The sequence below is a fragment of the Lissotriton vulgaris genome, chromosome 3_1, assembly GCF_964263255.1.
Source record: "Lissotriton vulgaris chromosome 3_1, aLisVul1.2, whole genome shotgun sequence".
In the NCBI taxonomy this organism is placed as follows: Eukaryota; Metazoa; Chordata; class Amphibia; order Caudata; family Salamandridae; genus Lissotriton; species Lissotriton vulgaris.
This window is the reverse complement of record NC_141689.1, coordinates 1,184,343,027-1,184,358,142: the sequence shown is the minus strand read 5'-3', so window position 1 is coordinate 1,184,358,142 and position 15,116 is coordinate 1,184,343,027. Positions and strand designations below refer to the sequence as shown.

Here is a 15,116-nt window from a genome sequence, read left to right as displayed (position 1 = left end):
CTCCTGCGAACTGACTCATTGCCACAACTACATGACGCAACCTTGATGCTGGACTTCGCATTGCTAGCCCTTGTCGATGGGATCCTCGACTATGAAGCAGGACCTTGCATGCAGCCTTGCCACACCTCCAAATCGACATATCACTTCAGCTCTGCAACTCATATTCAATGCGGATCCTTCCAATTCTCCGCAAACCAGGATTTAAGGTACTGTTGAGTGGGCCTAGGTGGATACCTGTAGCTGGTCTGCACTTCATCGCAGTCAGCCTGAACTTGTGACTTTGTCCCAGTCCGGCGCAACCAGATCTCCACAGTTGTCATTTTGTGCTTTTTGGTGTTATTTTCACTTAAATCCTTAAAATTGCATATCTCCAGTACTACTGATTGAAGTTTTGCCATTTTGGTCTTGATTTATGTATTACAAATAGGTCTGTATTTCTAATTTAGTGTGGGACCCTTTTTGTATGTTTTCTTCACTTTATTGTTGTTTGAAGTGTTGCACAAATACTTTACGCATTGCCTCTAGGTTAACTATGACTGCTATGTGCCAAGCTACCAGAGGGTTGAGCACAGGATAATTTTAGGGGTGGGTGAAAAATTCTGATCCGCCAGCAGAGTTTGCAAGGTTTTGCCCACTCTGCGCATAGTTATACAAAACTCTATGAAGTCATGCAGCACAGAGTTTTTTCTCTCGAGCGGATCACCAACATTACGTTGGCGAGCACTCATGAGAAAAAAATGTGTGCTAGACGTCCTCCCAGTGAGATTTCTCAATGTGGGTGGTTATGGCAGGCTCTGACCACTCGCGTTGAGAAATCTGCCGCTCGCATTGAGGAAGCTGCCGCTTGAGTAAAATGTCTACTCGAGTGGCAGAAAGCAGCAATGCCCACAGCGTGATGAGCAGTGCCATTTGCACTGATTTCACAGCGTAGGACAAACGCCTGAAGCTGAAAACAGTGCGAGCAATACAACTTAACAGACTCCACCACTAGCGGAAGTCAGCAAAGTGCGGTGGGGTTTTTCCAGCACTTTGCGGAGTTCCGCGGAGTAGAACACCACAAAACCTGCCCAGGCCTAGTTAATTCAGGATTTGGCTTGTGCCTCACCGTGACAAGGATTGTGATGGCAGCTTGATCAGGGCTCACACCCGAGTCCATCAACAACACAATTTCTTACATCATCTCTGACTATTTTCACTAAGCTGCTGCCAAGTTTCGAGATTATCAGCCTGATACATCAAAGACCCGTTTTGCGAGTGTTTAATAGCGATTCATAAGGAATCGCTATTACAGACTCGCAAAACGGGAATCATGTAGGAATCGCAAAATAAAATGCGATTCCTACATATTCCTTATTTGCGATTAGCAAATTGCTAATCGCAAATAAGGAATAACTCCCCATTCATTCCAATGGGCCAAAAGGCCCATAGGAATGAATGGGGAGTATTCCTTATTTGCGATTAGCAATTAGCTAATCGCAAATGAGATAGCGATTTTAAGGATGCCAGGGGTGTCCAAAGGACACCCTGTAGCACCCCTTAAATGCAAATTTAAACAGGTGTTGCGCACACACATGTCCAAAGGACATGTGTGTGTGCAACATGCAACTTGTGCTTTTAAAAGCATTTTTCTATGTTTTCGCTATTTACCACAAGGTTTGACCTCGCGGTAAATAGCGGGCCGAAATTGCGAATTCGCAATTTTAAAATGGATGATGAATTGCATTTAAGGAATCTCAAATAGAGATTCCTTAAATGTAATTCCTCGCAAAATAGCGAAATCGCTATTACCGATTTTTGCATTTGGGATGATGAATCCCAAATGCAAAAATCACACTCGCAAAGGGCCAGATTCTCAGAATCTGGCCCTTTGCGAGCGCAATTCAGCTTGATGAATCAGGCTGTATATGTGCAGTAAGCAATTGGATAAGATTCAAATGTCTTAACCCCAAATCGCCTAACTCCTTTGGTTCGTCGGATGGCCCAGGCCCCCACCCTACCCCCCCAAAGAAAACAAAAGACTTTCTGACCCTCCACGAGGAAGACGGGAGCAATAGCCCCTGATCTGTCCCCAGGGGGAAAGCCCACTAAGCGCCAGGGATTCTTTTTTTATATAGGTAGGAGTGGGGGTTGTCCAGAATGGGCATGTCAATGCCCACCCCCACAAAAAGATGCTCCAGACTATCTGCTCCCCCAGGAGGCAGATGGGGCTTTAGCCCCTGATCTGCCCCCGGTGGCAGAACGTCCACTAGGCCCAGCGATTATGATGTCTTTTTTATAAGTAAGCGTGGGGGCTGCCCAGAATGGGCATCCCAATGCCCCCACCCCCCAAAAGAATAGCCACAGCCTTTTTGGCCCCCCCTGGGAGCATATCGGGGCAATAGCCCCAGATTTCCCCCGTCTCTAGTGCGGCAGAAAGCCCACTAGGCACTGTCTTTTTTTTGGAATGTGCCTACCTGTGGATTTTGGTTCCTAGCACAGCCGGCACCTATGGAAACATAGTAAACCGGTACATTTTTTAAAACTAGACACAAAGGGGAATCTAGGATGGGATGACTTGTCTGGCTCTCACCAGGTTCTGTTACCCAGAATGCCTTGCAAACCTCAAACTATACAAAATACCACTCACCTCACAATAATCTCAGTCTCCTGAGAAAAATGGTACCTCATCTGTGTGGGTAGGACAAGGGCCTGTGACAGGGAAGAGCCAAAAACATAGGGATTAAGGGTATAGCACCAAGAATTCTAAGCGCTACATTTTTAAAAAATATAAGTTTTTTGCCAATTCTGCATTGGACACCAAAACAAGTGAGGTATCATTCTACTCGGGAGACTGAGGTAAACGCTGTGAGGTAGGACATTTGTGCCGGCATGGTGATTCCACACACAAAAATATGTGGAAAATTAGTTTTTTTAGCTACATTTGATGTTTGCAGGGGGTTCTGGGTAGGAAAATGTTGGGAGATCCACTCAAGTCATCCCTCGCTGGACTCCCCCGGGTGTCTAGTTTTCAAAAATGTGTTGGTTTGGTACTTTCCAAGATGGCCGCCGAGCCCGGGGCTAAAAACCCAGGGGACCCCCTTGCAAAACCACATTGTTTTGTGATATGTAGTCTTGATGTCTCCTCAATGCGTTTTGGGCCCTTGCCTGCCACAAGTACTTGACCCACCCACATGAGTGAGGTACCATTTTTAGAACTCTGGAGGTGCTTTTGAAAAATCCCTACCCTCTACTTATCATGTTAAAAATTTTATGACCCCCTGTTTTGCTATTCTACGGATTTTAACAAAGATTTTTTTTTATCCCCATTGCATCACACAGGACAGTTATTTCTATTTAATTGCCTCTCACCTTGATTATTACAATGCTTTGTATTTGAAACTTAATCAGACACTGCAATCTATACTTCAAGTAGCACAGAACGCAGCACACCTCATTCTTAATGTGCTGAGGCACCAGTCGGTAGCCAAATAACAACATAAGTTTCACTGGCTTACAGTCAAAAAAGGGCCATGTTCAAAGAACTGTGTTTGGCACACACAGTGTTGCATATACCCAGTCCCAGATTTATGGCCAGGAGGTTTCAGTTGTATACTCTGCCCGTCATCTGAGATCTGACAGTAAGAAAGTGGTGGTTCCTATGATCAGAAGCAAGGTGAGGTAAATCCTTTTCCTACCTTACAAACTTTCGAACTCGCCACCTCTAGTTATTAAACTCACCGAAGCCACACTGCTTTGAGAAAAATGTAGACAGACCTTACAATTTACTCTCTGACCTTCTCATTCATGCTGGCTGGATCCTTGCTCTGTCTTCTAGCACCAAGATGCCTCTGGGTAGTAGTGAGCTCTATGAGTCTCTTTTCATTTCATGTCATAGTAGACAGCTCTTACACCATGGCTGCTTTTCATGTATGGTATTTTTTAACTGATTGGACCAGGTACAGTAAAACATGCTATCTTAACTAAATACATACAAGCAATGACTGAATAAAGAAATAAATATATATTCAAATTATATAAAAGTGCAACACTCTAACTTATCTTTAGATTAGAACGTCACTAGTTTTACGTTACCTTTTGTCTTTTTCTAATGGTGAAGTTTTTCCAGAGTAGAAGGCCCAGCTGATTCCAAAAGCCCATTCTTACACCCGATTAACTTTTGTTATTGAATAAAATGGGTGCCACGGAAATCGCTGCTATTCGTATCCTAAAGTTGAGAACCAAAAAAGAACCACATATTGAAAAAATACAATAACGCCACTGGAACTTGTATCAACTTATCAACCGAAAAAATACTTTCTAAAATTGGTAACTGATTTCTTGCAATAAGTGTACATTTTGTGACGTGCACATGACAGGCATATTGATATTTCAGTAACTCTTCACAATTGTTGCCACCATTATATGAGATTTTATAAGATTGTTTTTTTTATTGATTGCATAGTTCTTCAAACCATTACAATAAAAAAGAGTTTAAAACACAAAGTATAGCTAGTCTCCATTATTAAAATTAACTTAGAAAAGGTTAAAGGGCCCACAAATTCACTAAGAGATCATGTGCGTGTGGTACTTAAAAAGAGAAAAAAAAGGGAATAAAAATGGTAAGTGCACAATTTAATTTGATTTATGTAATATATATTTACCTTAAAAACCAATAAAAAAACAGTCAACAAACATGGTAGCGGGGATTTGACAAATAAAGTGCTTGTGCAGAATAATTTTAGCAGCTTTAAAGTTGTAGCCTTAAAAATCCCACTGACCTTTTTACAATAAAAACTATGCTTGTCTTGAGACAGCTTTCCACCTTGTGAGCCAAGCTTGTCCCAAACATTTTGCTACGCAGCATGCAGAAAAAGGCCTGGGGGTCAGACCTGAGAATACGCAAGGCTGTGTGGTGGTCCTGTGTGCCCAATTGCTGGCAAAGGGTTTCAGCCATTTGGGCCGTGGTGTTTTACATGCCGGGCAAGCAAACATTAAATGGGCGACGCTTTCAATTGGGGCCTTGCAACTTGGGCAGTTTTTCCCATTGATGGTGCACCACTTTGCTGTTGCTTCACAAACATATAGAGTTCCATTCCTAAAGTGCATGTACAGCATTCTATCTCTTGGTGCCTTGATTATATCAAGGAAGGGCTCATAGTGTCTAATTTGTTTGTGGGAGATGAATTCTGTTGTTAATTTACCCACAATCGGTTTGCAGTTCTCTCATTGGTCTACCCATTCCCAATATAGGTGTTTAAGTTCCTCTCTCCGCGGGGGTTCCTGACTGGCCTAACAATCATGGAATCCTATGGCTGACAACGTTCTTTTGATGTCACACATCCAGCCTATTTTTCACCGGTGTATACGTGGATAATCTCAGTGAGGGTCTCTGCATAAGAAGAGACCTCAGGGGTCCGCCTAATGCAAGCCCAAAAAAGTATGGGGCGTAGCCTAGCTACATCACCTATTGATTGCCTACCCATGTCCAGCAGCAAGGGGGTATAGCTGGAGTCAAGCTATCCTGGCTGAAGACGGCTGATAGCCAGAAACCGGTCCTAGGATGCTTGATTCCGGTCCAGGAAAGACATGGCTTGGCAGTTTGGGCTGGACTGTTCCCATGAGGCACAGGGTCAAGGCTGATTTGCATATGGCCATGTCTGAACTGGGGTGGTGTGAAGTGCAAAAAACTATGGATTTAGGCCCAGATGTCTGTACTGGGGTGAATGTATGACATTGTTCTGCATTTTGTCCATCAACTGTTGTTTTTGCATTTGTCTCCCCGAGTGGGATGGGTATGCTCAGACGTGAGTCCCAGGCTCTCCACTCCACTGGAGTCAAGCTATCCTGGCTGAAGACGGCTGATAGCCAGAAACCGGTCCTAGGATGCTTGATTCCGGTCCAGGAAAGACATGGCTTGGCAGTTCGGGCTGGACTGTTCCCATGAGGCACAGGGTCAAGTCTGATTTGCATATGACCAAGTCTGAACTGGGGTGGTGTGGAGTGCAAAAAAACGATGGATTTAGGCCTAGATCTCTGTACTGGGGTGAATGTATGACACTGTTCTGCATTTTGTCCATCAACTGTTGTTTTTGTGAATGTATTTGGGTGCCAAAACCAGGTCTCTGAAAAATGTATGTTCCTACGTGCAGAGCTCATCTAATTTGTTGAAACCCTAGACTTCTGCTCCATAAAGGACAGCGCTAACTGCTTTTGTATAATATCTTTGGAGGGCTGGAGCTACAGGCCTAGTGTGTGAAAGATGATGTTCTTTCCCTATTACTCCAGTCACATGGTTATGTCCCAGCAGCATCTTTGCTAGGTGGGGTCTCCAAAGCATTTTGTCAGAGAGTCTTACACCTAGCAGTCAAAGGTGTCAACCCTATCAAGGGGACCCCCCCCCCCCTAGAATAGGGCTATTCCTGCATGACCTGTGGCAGTTAAAAGTCATGAATTTGATTTTAGAGCCATTTATGACCAACCCCGGTTATTTCGCAAAAAAGTTGAAATCTATTGATGAGACGCAATAACCCGGCTAGGGTCTTAGACATCAGCAGGTTGTCATCCGCAAACAACAAAGTTGGTATCTTATTGCCCCCCAGAGTGGGCGAGTCTGCTGGCTCCTCCTTGAGAAAATCAACTACCCCATTCACAGATAGGGAAAACAGGGTTGGGGCCAGAACACAGCCCTGTCGGACTCCTCTATTACCAGGGATGCGCTTTTTTAATTGTCCCTGTTCCACCCACCTGACCTGGGCAAAATTCCCTTTCTGGAGCCGGATCAGTAATTTAGGAATAAAAGGGGGATGCCCATTTCGCTGAGCGTCATCCACATCCCAGATCTGCATTTCAGTGCCCTAATTCTTTCAAGTATGTTTGCAGCAGCCTGGGACAAGGGTCTGAGCGTGGCTGGTGAAGTCTTGGTTCACTTGTAGGTGATGGTATTAGCTGTATCCAATGCCACTCTGATGTGCCTTGAAGCAGATAGACCGTAAGAGAAAGTCACCTCCTGTGGGAGGTGATCACTGGCAGTTTTGTCATTGATTTGATATGTGGAGACGAGATAAAATAGCTGAGGAGGGACACTGGTGAAATCCAGAGTTGAGCTTGATCTATTGGAGTGATATGTGGCAGCTGGTGGAATGTCTCCTAAAAATCTGCCATTCAGTGCCCTGAAGCTAAGGAATTCGAGATTGTCCAGGAAGCAGCTGCCAGGTTTACTTAGAGCTGAAAAGGTGTCTTTTAATTTAGTGGGAAACTCCCAACGTGAGGATTGGGCTATTACGATGTCATTTGAAGAGAAGCCCAATAAGCGCTAATTAAAGTTCCCGGAAACTGCTTGATTTGAGGAGCCCTCCTCCTCTATGATTCTCAAGAATTTCTGAACCATTTTCTAATATCATTTGACTTGTTTTTTTGGATTGCGTAAGCATTGGTTACAACCACAATTTCTGTGTTTTTAAGCTGCAGGATGCACTTGGTTGTGTTTAAACCAGAGGCTTTGACATTCGAAGCTGTAGCAGATGTTATGTCCACTGTGGACATACAAGTTGGCAAGCCACCCGAGAGATGACCACATTTAGCCCTTTTCACAGCTGGAGCAGCGAGGTTCATAAACCTAGGATATGGGCTGGTTTCCATGAGCCAGGTCTCCTGTAAGAAGATGATGTCAAATGATCAAGTGTACTTGTAAAAATCTGGATCATTTAGCTTTGCGGAGAGACCACTGATGTTCCAGGAGCACAAGCGCAAATAGCAGTGATTGACTCTGTCAGTAGACCCCTGGGCTTAGTCCTGTTATCTCCTCCTAGGCTGTCAGATGATTGTTCTTGAGGCCTGCCACATGCCCTCATTCACTATCTTAGTCACTTCTCTTACCAGTTCCCATTGGTCACTAAGTGCTGCTTGTTCCCTTGGTGTGAGTCCTCTCGCACCCTTAAGTACGGAGGGGGTTGGCTTTTTAGCCCAGGCTTACCCTCTTGATTGACCGGGTGAGAGGAAAGGGAGAGGATATCCCTGTGCGTAACATGGAGAGATTCTTATACCCCCACTTCCCAAAGGTGGACCGTTCCGAGAGGACTCTGTGTGTGATTTATTTGAACCCCAAGTGGCCATGGTCGTTTCCCTTCCCGGTGCCTTTTATGTTTGAATAAACTCAATTGCTGCAAGCTCCCTTGATTTCAGATCAGCTAACTTTGGAATTGATGATAGTAGCCTGAGGATGTTTCTCCTGTTCCGGACATAATGATTTCATCTAGAGACAATTTTTTGTGCTGAAGATTAGCACTGTGGAGCTAACCTGGTTGTGCGGCTTTTCAATGGTGGAGTTTTCATGCCCCCACATACCTTGGTGGTTCGCTGATGTGTTTTCTTGTTGGAGAATCTCAATAGCATCAGTTCCTGGATCAGCCAAATGGGGTGGTAGAAGAAGGTTGCTGCCCTGTGCTTCGTTCTACTTTGGGCTCCCTGAGTCTCATAGGTATGTTTGGTTTGATGTCCATGTGCTGTTGCTATGCACCCCACATCTTGATGTCTTTTGCAGGGACCACTGCCATTGTGTTCCCATGAGTGTTTTCTTGAAAGGGGGGTTGGTAGGTGGTGGGGCAAGAGGTGGCACCCACCTACCCCGTTAGTTATTCTCCTGCACCTCTGGAGTTGATGCTGGCTGCAGGCGGTTCCTGGGGCAATATGGCGGAGGGATTGGTGTCCTGGGGCATGATGTTGGCCTCTTGCATAGGCAGGTTTTTGACCCCCTCAGGTGTTTGGTGGGGTGGGGGTTTCCTTGCTCTTTGATCGCTTGGAGATATGGCCCATTTTGACTTGCTGCTGTGCTGAAAAGGGGCGATTGTCCCTCTTGAGCAATGGGTTTTTTGTTCCGCCCCTTCCTTCTTTGTGCCCGCTTAGACTTGGCATTGTTTCTTGTTTTTTTCAGTTGTGTCTGTGCCAGAGTGTGGGTCAGTTGTGCCTGCGAACTGCTCTGATTTGACGACGTCCAATGCAGTGCCCTTGTATTCACTGTTACAACAGGTGTGAGGAATTACATTTAGGCTGATCAAGTCCACTTAGGTTACCAAACGTTACTGGAAGACGGCATGCATAGCCCAAACATGTTGTTGGCTTGGAGCAGGATGATTTCAACCTAGTAGGCAAGGCCCCTTGTGAGGTTGGATTTTGTTTAAGGTCAGGTATGAGGTAATTAAACATTGTGAGGAGAGTTAATGCCTTGTCAATGATATTTGTGCAGGAACAGTTTGTTTGTGAAAATGTAGTGTCCGACTGTACCCATTTGATCAAAGAATCTAGCTTACCTAGTTTGTCATCTATCCCGACTATGAAGATGGCCCGGGTGTTGAGGGTAGAGCTGGATGTCCATCTTATTTGATTGATACTGTTGTGCCTCCACATATAGTTGTAACATGTTCAAAAGGTATACCCAGACACTGTATATTTGTTGTTTTTCTTGCTTGCTTCCTCTCTGCCATGAGTGCTGGGCTGCCAGGAGGCCCGGGTGATTGTTCGGGATCCTGCGAGTAAGTTGCCAGTATCTCTTCCCATTCTATTGTTTTTAAATATGGGAGCTCCCCATGATCCTTTTCTTCTGCGTCTTCTTGTTCCACTGCAGTCACTGTGGGCCTAGCCCCTAAGCTCCTAGGAGTGCAAACAAGGGTTTGAGTTTCTCTGGTGTTGTCTGCATTGATATGATGGACTGAGCCCACCCCTGATCTGGGGGGCTCCTCAGACAGACATTTTAGCTTAGTAGGCTCACAGTGGACTTGAGTGTGGGGACTGCTCCCATAGATCTCGCCACTGAGGCCACAGAAACTGTCAAGATTAAGTCCATTTGCCTCTGGAGTAGGCGGATACCCAATTGGTCCGTAGCTCCCTTCTCAGCAGATTTTTGTTGGCTTGGCAGAACGGTCTAGCTGTAGCCCTTCATTACTTGAGAAGAGGGTGGAGCCTGTATCTTTCAAAACTTTGAATTTATTTGTGTCTGTTTTACACAGGTGGTGAGCTTGTTAAGGAGGGTTCTGGTGTTGGATTTTTTTGGTGGAGGTCGCACATTTCCCTAAGGTTTTTGGTTCCTCCTTCTCCTGCTCCTCTTGGCCAGAGTCCTTAAGGTTTTTTGAGTCCCCTCTGTAAGTTGTGGTATCGGCTTGGTTTTAGGTCTCGCTAACTTCAGCACCTGGCCGGGGATTATTGTCTCTAGCTTGTTTCCTCTTTGCAGGTGCATGATGTGAGATAGCTTTTTACTGTTTCTTTTTTTTTTTTAAACTCCTTATCAAATAACCCACATTGTCTATCGAATGTTTGGCATATTGTTTTGTTAATTAAAGATTTTTGTCAAATCAATTCTTGGATTTGGATTGTTTTGGTGGAGGTCACACATTTCCCTAAGGTTTTTGGTTACTCTTTCTCCTGCTCCTCTTGGCTAGAGTCCTTAAGGTTTTTTGAGTCCCCTCTGTAAGTTGTGGTATCGGCTTGGTTTTAGGTCTCTCTAACTTCAGCACCTGGACAAGGGGATTGTTGTCTCTAGCTTGTTTCCTCCTTGCAGGTGCATTATGTGAGATAGCTTATCACTGTTTCTTTTTTTTTAATAAACTACTTGTTTGGCATATTCTTTTGTTAATTAAAGATTTTTGTCAAATCAATTGGGCTAAATGATGTCAAATGGAAAGAAAGCCTTCAACAACCGGGATTAAATAGTTGAAACAATTCCAATTACTGTAACTAATTTTCATGTCAGATAAGTATAATTAGGTTTGCACTGAATTTGATATACATTTTGTCATGTATCTCATAAACATCATGAATTTAATGCAGAGTTGGGCTCAACCAATCAGAATTGTTAGAATGCAGTCACTATACTCTGTTGTTGGAGACAAAGGGCAGAAATTGTATAGTGGGAATGAGTATTTGCCTGTGTTGAGTGACATTTGAGGGCCCTTTGCTGATATCAGTGTTGTTTTTATACAGCCACCACTAATAGCTGTTAATTTCCTCCAGCCCACGCTCATTAAGTACTCTAGCCTTTAAATGACAAAGGTCTTTTGTTTGTTTTAGCTTTATTTGATACTGTTAATGTGTACATGGAGCATAATTTAAAATGAAAAAACTGAAGATATTAAATATATGTATCAGTTTATGAAAATCAAAGTGCAGCATCCCGTTTGAAAACCACTGGAAGAATGTGCCACACTGTTGTTGTGCTGCCTTCTCTTTTTTTCTGTTTATGGGGCATTTTCAATTTTTACAACTTACACATCACAACCACTACTTGTCCATCATCACCTCCATCTTGCAAATGATACACACAGTTAGGCACAATGCATCAGGTAGTACATTACCAGTCGATATGATCAAAAGGATGAAGCCCATATGGCCAACAAAGTATAATGGAATATAGGTGGTTGTGACAGAGTTCGGCCAGATTGGCTGCCCATAAGCAATAAGGAGATTCAATGTAATCCAACTGGGGGAAAGAAAAACGAATATAGATCATTTGAATAAGAATGCACCTTCCCATTTTGCAAACATGCATCTATCCGCAATGTAACATCACTTAAGGTGATTAACATATTGGGGAAGGAAGCAATTGGTGTGGTGTATTCAATGCCTTTTTCGAGTGGTGGGTATCTGGAGAGCCTGCAGCTTAGTGGGGGTTAATGTTTCTCTGGGGGACTCAATTGTGTGCAAAAGTGAAGCTTGGAGTTTAATCAAGACAGTGTCACAGCTGGCCACAAGAGGGTACTTGACCAACCCCCTCGTATCCTCTCTCTGAAGGACAATGCTTTCCTCCTAGGCCAACGTTTTCATGGACTTTTCCCATGCAGTGATCATGGGGGTAGGCGATTTCCACTATCGAGTGATTAGATGTTTGGCCAGCAGGAGACCTAAGTCAATGAAACGGGTTTTGTCCCTGCGGCGTAAACCCAAAGGCATACCTCCTCTGTGTGCAGCGAGGAGTATCCTGTGCAATTCAACAGGTGTGTAGTGACACCTTGCTAATACCGTTGAAGGGAAGGGCAGGCCCAGAGAATGTGCAGGAAATCCATATAAGGCAAACAACAGAGGGGCCAGGCGACATCTGTGCAAAAGAAATAACATTGTATCTTGTTAGGGGTGAGGTAAGCCCTGTGATGTACGTATAACTGAATGAGGTGAAAGAAGAAATTGCGTGGGATACAGGTAGGATATTCCAGTATAGCACACAATATCTTATCTGTACATGGGTGGCCCAGGTCCATCTCCCAGTCTTGAAGCAGGGGGGTAAGTGGCGTTGCTGCATGTGTTCACAGAGGTTCAACCATCCAGTGCGTCAGATGTCATCCCGTCCCCATAACATGGAGCTATTGGCCTGTGAGATGCATTGGGTGTTCCTGCAGTAGGTCCACCCAGTGTCCCAATGAGAGAGTTGTAAACTAGGAAGTGTCCAGGAGGAAGACCGTCATCCTCAATCAGAGACTTAAAGAGGATGACAGCACCATTGTGATATAAAACTCCTAATGTACGTGGCCCTATCTCATACCAGGGACCATTTCTGCCCTCATCTTGGTGTACCTAGGAGCGTTAGTGCTGGGGCGTATTGATGAGTTGCCATAGTAAGAAACAGGCTCCGTTTGTAACAGGGATATGCCACTCATAAAAGAGTGGTGTTGGGAGGCACTACCCTTGAGCAAGGATGAAACAAGTGCAATAAGCGAGGCAAACCCCAGGCTGGGTGGTCGTGGCAGTATCAGCAGTCGGGAGGCCCGCCAACCACCGTGCCATCCACTGAAGATGGTAGAACTGCTCAAAGATTGGGACCGCAAGTCCCCTCCAGTCCATGGGCAACTAAAGCTTATGCAGCACCACCCTTCAGCACATTTTGTGTCGAATAAACTCCCTTGTCAGCTTTTCAAGTGATCAGAAAAAGTGTTTTCTGACATAAAGGGCTCGGTTGGCGAAGTAGAATAGTATGAGGGGGAGCTTTACCATTTTAATAAGTGCTATGCGTCCCGTCAGGGACAGTAGTAGCGACAGAACCCCATCTGCACCCACAAAGAAGACACTGCCCGATTGCTTTAGAAAAACATCAGCAGGTTTGTGATTGAAGTGAAAGCCCAGATAATGAAACATGTCAGGTTGCTATGTCAGAAGAGTCCCATGAAAGCAAAGGGCACGGTTGGTGTCACATAAGGGAATGGAAAAAGGCATGATTTGGCCCAATTAACCTTAAGACCTTGAAAGTTCTGCAAACTTGTCAAATGTTAGAGCTAGGTCAGCCGGGATAATATGTATATCTGCAAGGTACATGAGTAGATCATCTGGTCCAGAAAGACCGAATGCACACCGTCGGCCAGTGGAATCCCCCAGTTCTGTACGTGCCCTCGAAGGGCAAGTGCCAGTGAAACGAGCAGTGGGGACAGCGGGCAGCCCTGGCGGATGCCCCTGTGAATCTGAAGGGGATCAGAGGTGAGAGAACTTGTTTTTACAATCGCAAGTATCTGAGCATAAAGAAGTTTAACCATCCTAATGAAACGGGCCCCCAGCATCTCGAACATGAAGGCCTACTTCAAAGAATGAAAGGCCTTTTCCAAATCCCGCATTAGACAGACATCCCATGGCTATGAGGGTCCGAAAACAATCTTCACAGATTGAGAAAAGTACTGCTGGCCGGAACAAACACTTTCTGGTCCGGGTGTACTCATGTTTGAATTAAGGGAGCCAAGCAGCCAGCAAGGATCTTAGCTAGTATTTTGTAGTTCATGTTAAGGAGTGCCATCTGCCTGTATGACCCCAGGGCAGTGGGATCCCTGTTGGTTTAGGGAAGGAGATAAGCACTACCTCAGGAGCATAGCCGGTAGTCAGGTGACCAGCTGGGCCTTATCATATAATGTCTTCAGATGAGTGGATAAAAGTGGGGTGTACGCTTTGTAAGACTGTCTGGTCCATGGGCCTTGGCAGTGTCAAGCACAAGGATGGCCTCCTGAATTTCGAAGGGCGTAATGTGACTGTCCAGGTTTACTTTCTGCTCTGGCGACAAGCAAGGCAGGGACACGCTAACTAGGAAGGAGTCAATCCCTTCCGTGAATGCGGTCGCCGCTGATGTGTGCAGTGAAGTAAGTATAGTGGGGCGTTAGCTCAGCATGAATGTCTCTCTGTGCATGCAGAAGGGCTCCAGGGGCCGCCTGAATCACCATTATGGGCTGCCTCGGCTGTTCCTGGCGGATGAGCTACGGCAGTACAGATCCTGATTCATCAGCCTCAGCATCAATTCTTCTGGTAGAGCGAGCTGCATGATTAAGACAATGTAGTTTCTTCAATAACACAGAATGTTTCTACTGCACACACGCAAGGGGTCCAACAGAGCTTGAGAGTCACAGCTCAACACATCAATCTGAGCAATATCTCTGTCGAGCTGATGGCATATGTTCCATGTGTTACCCAGGCATTGACCCCTAATTACCCCTAATGTGTCCCACTCAATCAGGCGGGACATCTATGATATGGAGTTGCCAATGAAAGTGTAGAATGGTGGATCCTCTAGTAGTGCCGACAGCAGTCTCCATGTGGCGAGAGGCACCGGGTCCCAATTCAACTATAGGTATTGGGGGTTGTGGTCTGAGTCGGTGAAACCCATATTGTCAATATGGGTTATGTCTTATCAGGGTACATCGGGTATCAACCAGTCAGTCTATGCGGACATGGAGGTCATGTGGATCCAAGTAGAACGAGATGACCCTGGTTTGGGTGTGACGCAATCACCATATGTCAGACAGTCACCATTATCTAAATCAGTCGGTTAACGCCTGGGTGTTGGATGTGGCAACTGTGCAGGGGAGGAGGGAAAGGAGCGATTCAAGTCAACCATCCAAACACTGTTTAAGTCTCCTCCCAAGAGCCAGGGAATCTGCTCCATCATAAGAACACCCCAGACAACTTGGTAAGGAATCCCTTTTGGTCTGAGATGGAGGTGTATATGGGGCCAATTATTATTGTGGTGCCCCTGAAGCCAGTCCTCGACAAAGACATAGCGACCCTCTGGGTCGACAATAGTTGTGTCTGCTGTAAAGGGAGCTTATAAATTAAAGAAAAAAGTCTGGGCAAGGCAATGATGCACTGGACGCCGGCAAAAGATCTAGAACATAAATCTTAAAATA

General features: G+C 45.1%; 1 protein-coding gene across 2 annotated transcripts in view; it reads right to left on the bottom strand.

Moving 5' to 3' along the window:
• The window catches only part of LOC147727632 (phospholipid-transporting ATPase ABCA1-like), a 2,839,360-nt gene that overhangs the window by 2,698,075 nt on the left and 126,169 nt on the right, over positions 1–15,116 (bottom strand). For both annotated transcript variants that reach the window (XM_086961649.1, XM_086961650.1), the window contains exon 2: positions 4,072–4,204. In XM_086961649.1, the coding sequence (XP_086817775.1) occupies positions 4,072–4,137 (66 nt within the window). In that variant the 5' untranslated portion in view covers positions 4,138–4,204. The remainder of the gene's footprint in view (positions 1–4,071; positions 4,205–15,116) is intronic.